Source organism: Megalops cyprinoides, chromosome 16 (assembly GCF_013368585.1).
Source record: "Megalops cyprinoides isolate fMegCyp1 chromosome 16, fMegCyp1.pri, whole genome shotgun sequence".
Lineage (NCBI taxonomy): Eukaryota > Metazoa > Chordata > Actinopteri > Elopiformes > Megalopidae > Megalops > Megalops cyprinoides.
Window position 1 is genome coordinate 27,786,552 of NC_050598.1, and position 10,573 is coordinate 27,797,124.

At 43.7% G+C, this 10,573-nt stretch overlaps 1 protein-coding gene across 1 annotated transcript in view; it reads right to left on the reverse strand.

Moving 5' to 3' along the window:
- The window catches only part of LOC118791622 (vascular endothelial growth factor C-like), a 7,577-nt gene extending 4,489 nt beyond the window's left edge, over positions 1-3,088 (reverse strand). The window contains exons 1-2 of the mRNA XM_036549051.1: positions 2,828-3,088; positions 486-693 (exon numbers count right to left, since the gene is read on the reverse strand). Of these exons, the coding sequence (XP_036404944.1) occupies positions 486-693; positions 2,828-2,983 (364 nt within the window). The 5' untranslated portion in view covers positions 2,984-3,088. The remainder of the gene's footprint in view (positions 1-485; positions 694-2,827) is intronic.
- Between the last annotated feature and the right edge of the window lie 7,485 nt (positions 3,089-10,573).

Consider the following 10,573-nt stretch of genomic DNA (forward strand, 5'->3'; position numbering starts at 1 on the left):
GTTTGCTTTGAAGACAGGCAGCGGCTATCCTGTAATTCAATTTGCTGTATTTTTTTTTGCTGTATTTTTCCTCCTCTTTCACAATAAGATAGACAAGGCTATGCATCCCATGTTTGGAATTGAAGGGTCCAGGATATGGAGTTCAAAAGAGATTTGTTTAGACACTTTGTTTGGACATGAAACTAACAAAAGGTCAAGCACAGTTCAGGGACTATGACTGCTGTACTTAGCTGGATCCCATTATTGGTCCCTTTTCCACCTAATGGTAAAAAAGTACTGTTTTTACCTTGAGGGAGGCACTCATAGTCAGTGAGTGAGTATGAGATTCTATTTTTTTAGGCATGACTAGTTACAGCTGCAACTAAAAAGCCATGCAACAAAATACCATCTCTGACCACTCAGATGAATGTTGCCCTCTGTTAGGCAAAGCTTCTCCTGACATGAGCAGGGTTTTTAGTGTCCCACCTGCAGGGGGCGCTCCTCACCTTGGATAGCACCGTCATCTCTGTAGAGTGCCGCTTCGTGGGGATTCTCCCAGATGACCTCACTGCGGCGGGGGTGAGAGGACGGGCCCTGAGCCCTCTTCCGGAGGCAGCTCTGCACCAAGCCGTACCGGGGGTAGAAGAACTCCAGGAGGTCATCCATGCTAGACACAGCACCCAGGCCACTATGTCCTTCACCACCCAGCTGTAGCTGAGGAAGAAAGAATAAAAGGCAAGGCTTAATTACAATTACAATTAATTACAGTTGGGTAATACAACAAGCAGGGTACAGGGACATTAGCTGAATACCTCCAGTCAGAAAGAAAATCTCATATTGGGCTATGGTTAGGATTATACAAACAGTTGTCCACCTGCGCTTTGAGGGACTGGCCATCTGCTGGATTCTAGGAACTTGGCATGGGTAAGGATGATTGAAGGAATTTGAAAAAAAAAAGTTCTTTCAGCTGTATAGGCAAGTAGAAACTGCATAGTAATCTAAAAAAAGAGTTATTGATGGAAATAGCGTGTATGTAGTTTCTTTACCCTGAGCAAAGTTCTCATCCAAAAATGTAAGACACCTGTAGACAGTAATAATAGAACATAGTTCTGACCTGCATATTCCAGGATGGGGGAATTGCACGCATCATGCCACATGTAAAGGTGTGAATTACATGTGTCAGTGGTAGTGATGGTCTAACAGCAGTGATAGACCTGGGGAGATCCCCCTTCTAAGTTCCTGCCCAGCAGTACCCTCTCCGCTCATCCTCCTACCAGCTGGATTGGCTGATGCATTATAAAGGTCACCTATCACAAAGCAGGGGTTCAGGATCGTCAGAAAAGAATCGGTTTGAATTCTCCCAGGGCAGCTCGTTAAGGCAGGCATTACACAGGTCTGTTTGGATGGAACAAAGATGTCTTAATATTGCTGTCTGCGAGAAAAGCTAGCAAAGATAAATGATGTGTCTATATAGCTACTGTATGTGGGTGCTGATACATGTGAGAGCATTTTAGAGCGGTCCGGTCATCCATCAAGTGCATTAAAGTTGTTGTCAAGGGTACAACGTACCGTTAGTTTTACTCACCAAATCCATCTCATTGTTCAGAAAGTTTTTTGGACTTCAAGTACAGTAAGCGGTCGCACATAGCTGTCAGTCTGAGGTCATGCAAAGCTCAGATGACATGATGTCATCGTTACTGCTGACCGTGGGTTATTGCCCATATGAAAGCGGGGGGCCCAGTGCGCCCCCCCCACCCCCCTCCTCATAATCAACAGCATCTCCCAGCTGTGTCTGGACAATATGGCCATCAAGCAAAGACAAAAATACAGGTTTGATTCAGGCCTATATACAATCCAACCTCAACACACTTTTTCCCTTACCCAAGAGTCATAAATTTAAACAATGACTATGTGTTTTTGTCTCTCACACAAACTCTTTTAGGTACTTTCAGCTCATAATATTGTGTGAAAACTGAAAAAAAGTTTCAAATTTGTAATTATTCAGTGATGATACGTATACTCATTCAATATATAATTCAATTCAATCGTGGTTGAATCTCACCATGAACGTGAACTTGTAATTTCTCCACACTCAACTCTATCTGCTGTTAGCCTCTAAACTCAGCCTCTTTCCTCACTCAACATGCTGTCAGGTTGTGAATTGATCTCATTTCCCCAGATACAGTGGTGTGTGGACACTATGACTGTTGTGATGGGATCGACTGGGAGTCCTCAGGCTTTCAGAGGGTATGATTATTGCACAGTCATTTTCTCATTTTCTCAAACATATTACATTACATTACATTACATTATTGTCATTTAGCAGATGTTCTTATCCAGAGCGACTTACACATCTTACAGTTTTTGCATGTTATCCATTTATACAGCTGGATTGTTACTGAGGCAGTTCTGGGTTAATTACCTTGCCCAAGGGTACAGCAGCAGTGCCCCAGCGGGGAATCAAACCGGCAACCTTTGGTTACAAGCCCTGGTCCTCACCACTATGCTAAACTACCACCCCCCAAACACAACCAAGTCACCTCACATTGCATACACGCAGACACCCAGATCCAGCCTTTCCTGGAACTTGTGTATAAAAACCAAAGCTATGAAGAGAGAGGAGTGATTACTATAGAATTACTACTCCTGTTGTGAAACATTAGAAAGGCTTGGCTACACGGACAAGAGGCAAAACTTGTTATGACATGGCTCATGCTTCTAGGGAATTCATTCTCTCCCCCTTTGCTTATGCATGAGACAAGGATGAAGCCAAGGCAACCATCCCCTCTAACAGTTAACAAGCGTAAACCGGAGGGCACTCTGAGGGGATCTCTGGCGTGTCGCTTACCTCTGTGTCTTCCGCACCCTCCTGATAATCCTGCTCCACGTCATGCCCATGAACGAGATTCCAAATGACGAGAAACCATAGAGTTATCGGTAACATCCGCATAGTGTGTTGGCAAGCTGGACGAGAGGCACGAGCATCAGTGGGGCCCCTGGGCATTCTCCCCCATCTCCTCCTGGAGGACAGAGTTTGTGTCTCGCCCGGCTTCAAGGCGCAGCATTCTCACAAAGGGGTCCCTCTGTCCCTTTGCTCAGTACACACAGTACAAACATCTCATGTTCCTCGCCACTCCTCCCCTCCTCGCCTCCCCCCCCCCCCCAGACTCTCCTGGGCTCAGACTGATTGTTGCAGTCTGGTTTCAGCACCAGTCTGAGATGGACTCCATCCTTTACTGGTGAGACAGGGAAAAAGATCAGCTCCGGCCCCCGGTCTTCTCAGCGCGGTCCTGCCGGCTCACGTGGAATAGAAGTGGAGGTGGTCGGCATCATATAACCTAGTGCGAGAAGTGAGGCTGAAGCACGTGACCGTATGGTAGGTAGTGTGGACCTCTCTGTCTACCTCTCCCTTTCTCCTTTCCTCTCTCTCTCTGTCCCTGTCTTCTACCTCTGTCCTTTCCTTCCTGCTTACTGTTTTTGTATTTGTATGCCCCCCCCTCACCTGAATCTCTCCAGTTCACCCTCTCACTTCTCTGTCACTAGTCTTCCCTCCCTCTCTCTCTTCTGTTTCACTCCTTTGCTGTCTTTCTCTCTCTTTCTCCTCTGCACTTGGCCTCCCTCTTTCAGAAACACGGGCGGGAGCAGAGGGGAGGGGCTTTTCCCCATACGGTATGGATATGTGTGTGTATATGTGTGTGTGTGTGTGTGTGAGTGTGTGAGTGTGTGAGTGTGTGAGAAGGGGGGAGTGGAAGTCTAAGGAATGGTGTGGGAGACTGTTTAATCTGTTTCCTTTTCAAAAATCGCTCTCCTTTTCCGCGAAACATGCCGGGCCTTGCGCTGTGTCTGAGACACTCTTATCTCATCTGGCACCTGTCCCACTTCCAGCCTCTCCTTCTGGCTGCCTCTCCGGGTGGTCGACAGGGAAGGGGGGGGGGGTGGTTGGGGGGTTGAGGGGGGGCACCATACACATAGGCTGAACTCAAAGAGCTGACTTCATTGTGGTACTCCTCCTCAACGTTACATCAGTGACGCGGTGATTTTTTTTTTTCCCCGTGGTCACCTCTGTCACCACAGCAATGGCCTCCTTATAGTTTTGATTGGGAGCCCGGCGCAGTGGTTAGGGACCTGGGCTCTTGGCCGAAAGGTTAATGGCTTGAATTCCAGGTGGAGGGCTGCCTTACACCCTTGAGCAAGGTATTTCACTGTGTTGCTTCAGTAAGTGTCCAGCTGTGTAAGTGCATAACGCCTACAAAACAGCCATCGAAGTCACACCGGATAAGGAAGTCTTCTCACAAAGTAATGTGTGTAATGTAATCTTCTATAATTGTTGATTACCATACTAAATTCAATTATCCTCTAAAGGACAACCAGCAATTAGGTTTTTTATGTAAGGCAGGAATGTGATATGTTTTGTAAGAAGATTCTAGCGGAGTGCATGGACAAGATGTAGGTTTGTATTCCATGTGGAACCAAATTTTATTTCTTCATTCCGTGTGCATTCCAGATTCTTTCTGTGATGCAATGTTTCTGCTGCAGATAAAATTACCCATAGTTTAGTGAACTGCCCACAGAGGGATTGTAATATCAACCGTATTTGAAATGACAGGCAGTCGAAAGTGCATTGTGTGTTGCCTGAATTTCAGTATCACAGAAAGACAGCCACCGGGCTGTATACCAAAATGCTGTGTGTGTTTACATGCGCGACTGTGCATCAGGCATCATATAAAGAACTGCACACGCATCTTCCACTTTTGCATCTCCTGCATACTTTGTTAGATATTCTGCATCTAGTAAGTATCTACAAAATACATTGCAAAGCAACAAATCCACTGGTTTCCCTGGTGAGGTGCCTGTTCTAGCACTTGTTCTGCCTATTCCCGTTAAAAAAAAATTATATAATATACAGTATAATAGTTCTCAGTGCTATATTCCTGCCTCAGGCTGCACTGACTTTGCGTGGTAAAGGGCGAGCAGCACTTCCTCTGCCTCTAGTGCATTCTCTCTGAAATGGTCTCTGTCAGCCATTTCCACCACTGCCTCTTACCATCCGCGAAGCTTACCTGCGGCAAGATGTGGTGTAAAGCTACGTGTCTGACTGCTTACAGTTTTAATGTGGCCCACAACCCCTCTCACTTTCACTCACTGCATCCCACTGTAGATCTAAAACTACTCCTTCTAGCTATTGACTAACATCTGCATTGCTGCTTGTGAAGCGGTAGTTTACTAACAAGATAGCTACTCTGTGGTGAGCATTATTTTGCTATTGTGCTAGCTTTACAGTTTTCTTCCAGGCCTACAGATGTTTGCCAGTATTGGGTCTTACAGTCTTAATCCAGTAATACAGACCTCCGCCTATCTGTCATGCCTTGCACACCTGTGGAGCCCAAGGGCTGCTCGTGGCCACACCGACTTCCCTTGCGTAATTACTTTTGAGTGTCCAAGTGGCTGCTGCCACTGAGCGGGATGCATTTCTATTTGACATACTTATCCATTTATACAACTGGGTGTTGCTAGTGAAGCAATTTGGGAGTAATTTACTTAAGAACAGTATGCATGGTAATCAAACATTTCAACACTCTGTACTGTTCAGATATCAGTGATTAATAGAATGGGTAGCCATAAAAAGAAAACGAATATTAAATAAACGAATAACGAAATATTATATAAGTGCATTTTGCGAGCGGCTGAAGATTGATTGCTGGAGCGTATGGTGTCTGTTCCCCAAAGCTGCTCTGAGTATAGGAGGTCCCGTCGGGCGGAAGTGTCTCTATAAACCATAACTCTCCTGTGATTTAACGCCGGGCTCTTTGTATGTAAGACAGATCAGCTCAGGCAAGCAACAGGTTCCAGCATGCACTGAGGCGGCACAGGAACTTCACTCTCTCCACAGGCACAGACAGTTGAAGAGCGCAAACACACACACACACACACACACACACACACACACACACACACACACACACACTCACTTACTGGAAATGTCTGGACCAGATGGAAGCAACACATTTTAAGGTGCTGGAAAGCTTTCAATTTTCACTATTATTGTTTACTGGTGACTGTGTGGTGCAGAGAGGAGCAACTGTGTGATGCAAGAAGCTTAACGTGCCACAGCACTGCCTAAAAACCCAGGCAACAGCACCTGGATGTGTAGATTTGAAGAGCACTATAACGCCTGGGCTGGAAGGGTTAAAAACAGGACAATAACTAATACTTTACAAAACGGGGAGCCGTAAGGCCGAGTACCACAGAGAAATTAAGACTAACAGACCCTCCTGTCTGAGGAACCGTGCTATTTATTGCGCTCTAGCCAAGGACAGGACCAGCTGTGCTTGTGCAGAGGAGTATGCACTGGATGAGAGCTTAGCGTGTTTACACAGAGATGGGAAGGCGGCAGTCTACAAAGGCAGCGAGTGACGACGCAGGGGCGAGGAGGCAGCAAGTGCCCAGATCCTGCCCACCTCTGCGGAGACAGATTCTGCCCCTGAGCGCAGACCTGAGATCAGCTTAATCCTTTTATATCCGAAGGTGTGTGGGTAGGGTTTGGGTACAGGTAAGCTGACTCCGGGTCGTTTATTGGGGCTAAATAGCTACCCTGAGCTGCCTGCCTCAGAGCACAACCCAGTAACCTTATGTCCTTGTCACCCGATTCCCTAGCTGCTAGCAGGAAACTCCCTGCGGAATTTACGGGCAGAAGACAGGGAAAAAAAAAAAAAGACAGGATTGTTTCCTTCATTATGCACTTGGTGCCCTGGGGTCATTTCCCTGAGTCAGATCAATACTGCTTAAAAAAGAGATAAAACACGTTTGTCCACCTGGAAGTGTGGAGCACAGATGTTGTCATCGACACGCCCATCGGGGAGTACTGGTTTGGGCGGCGTCTTCCGATCACAGTGACCCTAGCGCAGAGAGGAGAGAGGGTCTATTGAGTTATATCACCATTAGCTCGCCTTGGCCCTCAGCCACCTGGTAATAGGAACCTGCACTGGCCGCTTGTCAGTGAGAAATAAAACATGCGCAGGGGGCTGTGGCCAGCACTAGTGTGTGTCTACAGCCCTTTGAGTTTGCATTCACTGTGTAATCGTTCCGTGATTGTTTACACCTTCAAGGTTGAACGGACAGAAGCGGGCTGGAGCCAAGACAGCACTGGGGCTTAACAGGAAATAGTCTTTCAAACTGCTCATAAAATGGGTCTCTAAAAAGAATAATCCCAGGGAATGTTTGGTTGGACATACTAATTAGTCCAAACACCCTTGTAATGGCCCTCTACCTGGTGAGAGCTTGGCTAGTCCCATGAAAATATTTTCCCTGGGTTTTGTTGTTTTGTTTTAAATGTCTGCTTTCTTCTGTTGTAAAGACTGCAACAACTATGTTGCATTGCAAGATTCAAAGGGACAAAAAAGCAAAACCTTGAATTGCAGTGAAAAAAGATGCTGGATATGAAAATGTTTCATATAAAATTTGCATCATAGGACATTGCATCATTTTCGCATATAACACAACTGCAGCGTATTAAGAATACATTTACAGACACTAACCAATGAGGTGAAAATCTGAAAACATGGAACACATGTTCCCAGTTGAGCTTTAGAGACAGGTCCAGAGAGGTATGTAGTGTTTCGCCTTCAACTGAAGCATTTCTTATCCTCCCCATCTCTTCACTCACATTTCTGACACTTTTAGGACCCCATCTGCATTATGCGCCTTTTTTTCTCTTGGGAAGAAGCAGTAATTACTCTTTAAATCTTGTTTAAAAGTTGCCAGATAATGGATGCAAACATTTTTCTGCCAATCCGGTGTTTTCATCTTTAACATTTAGCTTTATATCTTTCATATACTGTAAAAATGTAAAAATAACTGTTAGCATTATTAGCATAATTGCTATCTTATTAGCATCATTATTAACATCAACATTATTAGCATCAAAACAAGATAACTAACATTATTAGCCTAACTATGACTGTTCCCACTAGCACATGAGCCTGAATGCTAGCATTACCATAAATCTACAGAGGTTGAAAATGTACATTCATGTGAGAGATTACATCATCAGAGTATTATATATCCACAAAAACTGCAAGTTGCTGTCATGTACATAGGCAATGTTCTCTATGAGTCAGCAAAAATAAAGCTGCCATTAAAATGACTGATGTCAGCACTGGGTCCACTCTGGGAAATTTTTGTGTCGTCTGTTACCTGCAGCTTGTCGCAATGACCAGAGGTTGCTGCGTGGTCAATACAGGAGGGAGCAATGGTGATAAGCATAATTAAGGATACTGGTGGATGAAGTAATAATTAAGTGATGATGTAATCTTAATGGAAAATGATGACCAAGAGTGAAGAAAGCAAATTTTGCCATTTGTTGTGCTGCCATATGAAACTGTACCAGCATTCGTTGTGTGTTAAACATGGTTAGACAACACAGAAATGAATGTTTGTAAGGACTTAGACCTCAGGTTCAGTATGGCGGTACCTGTCTGAAACCCTATAATGACGCTGTATAGATGTTGCATACACCCTGGTCCCATACCCTCCATCCAAAGTCTCTGAACTTTTCGATTTTCAGAGCTCTATTACAAAATAGTCCTGCACTGCCCTCTAGTGTTTTCAATAGTTCACTGCAGACATTTAAAATCGTATGGGTTCTGTTTCTGCTACAGCTTGCTACCAGTATCTCTTTTTTGATCGAAACGATTGGTGTGAGGAGCTATCTGACAAAAATACTCCCCTGCAGTTATTCTTTGACAACAGATTCTTTTGTAAGTGTCTCACAGTCTTACAGTGGCAGCGCATAAGCAAGAAAAAGGAGAGGAAAGGAATTTACAATTAATCTGTACTGGTTCAGAACTTGATTTTTTTTTTAGCATTTTTAAAAAGTGTTAAGCTGTGCCAGTTTTAGTGAGAATCGCCCATCAGCACAAGCCATAAACTCTCACCAACCATATGTCCTGGCTAAAATGCTCCTGTCCAGTATAGCCACAATTTGTTCAAGAGGTCTCAGAAAAAAAGAACACTCTACTGCTTGTGTGTTTTGGGACTTCAAAACACACAAGCAGTACACACACATGACACACACATGATGATGGGAAATGTCTGTTGTGTAAAAGCTTTCTTCTTTGGGTTTTGAGGGGGTGGCAGTATTTCTGTTCCTAGACTTCACAAGCTCTCCCAAGAGTTCGAGAGGTTAAGTGTCCCCACAGCTGGACATGGCCAAGCTAAATTCACCTGCCTGTTAATAAAACAAAGACAGCTTCAAATATAGTGTACTTTAATGACAGTGAACGGGGTTTCTTCATTTCACCGCTATTAGGCAGCTTGAAAATTACCAGACGCTTCTGAGTTGCTCGAATGATATCAGTGGAATAGTACCATCCTCAAACCAGTTCCCACTCCACTCTAAGTGCCCTCGAGGACGTGTATTGTGAAAAATAGCCACTGTCTGTGTGCAAGTGCATTGGACGATTGCATTCACCTCACTTTAGCTCCCCTGCATGATGGCAGAAATTATTGCAGTAAGATGAGGCTAATAAAAAGGCCAGAAAATAGGGTTGCATAAAGTGGAAAAGAGCCAAAAAAAAAAATAGAATACAATAACATATTGGCTGCAAAGCATTTACTGAGCTCTTGCCCTCTGGTAGCAAACATTGCTACTGCAGAAACTGCTCACTTGGTAAGTCAGTCAGTGAGAAAGGAGCACAACCATTTGCAGGACTGATTGTTATAATCCTGGCCAAAAAAGTAGCTCTATCAGGCATACATGCTGTGTCCATTATTCTACTGAAGGATGCAATTATCATTTTTAACACCAACACTACGAAGTAGCGCTTTTCATTTTGAGTAAGATTTGTTCAAATAAAATATCAAGCTAATAGAAGAGGTCTGACACATAACACTGAACTGTTTATTAGTCAAATGATATACACAATAAAGAGCATTATACCATGTTTGTTCAGCATAATGCTCAAGTTTACATCAAAGAAAATTGCATTAGTAGAAATGCCCCTTATGATGTCAGTATTTTACATATTTCCACTGAAATAAGTGAACTGTGTTAATCCAGTGTTGACACACAAGGCAGCTAGCCTTAAAAAAGTTTTCAGCTTTTAGAATACATTTTCTCATTCTGTTAAAGCTACAATCATAGAGAAAATATGTAACCTTTCTTAGATGTTTAGTTTTTTTCTTTTGTTTTTAACTACAGTGCAGACATAGCATTTATATTTATTCTCAAGTGGACAAAGCAAGGGTCTTAAATAGGAATGACTAAGAAGGAGCTTACATCTGACTAATTGCAGGATCAGCTGTCATGTGACTTTGACGGGCTTGTTGTTTTTGTTTTTGGTTTTACTCATCTAAATGACCTGTCCAGCCTCAGTGAGCCCAGTATTTCAATCTATGCATATCCTATAAAGACCTGTTTATCTGCACAACATTGATAAGGAATCAGTAATTAATAGCACATGACAAATTCCACCATTTTGTAGCTCATAACTCGCTATTCTTGATCGTTGCTTTGTCCTTGAATTGCTGTCCTGCTAAACATTCTAAAGAGACGACAGTACACAAATGTATTTATAAAAGATAGACTTTCTTATTC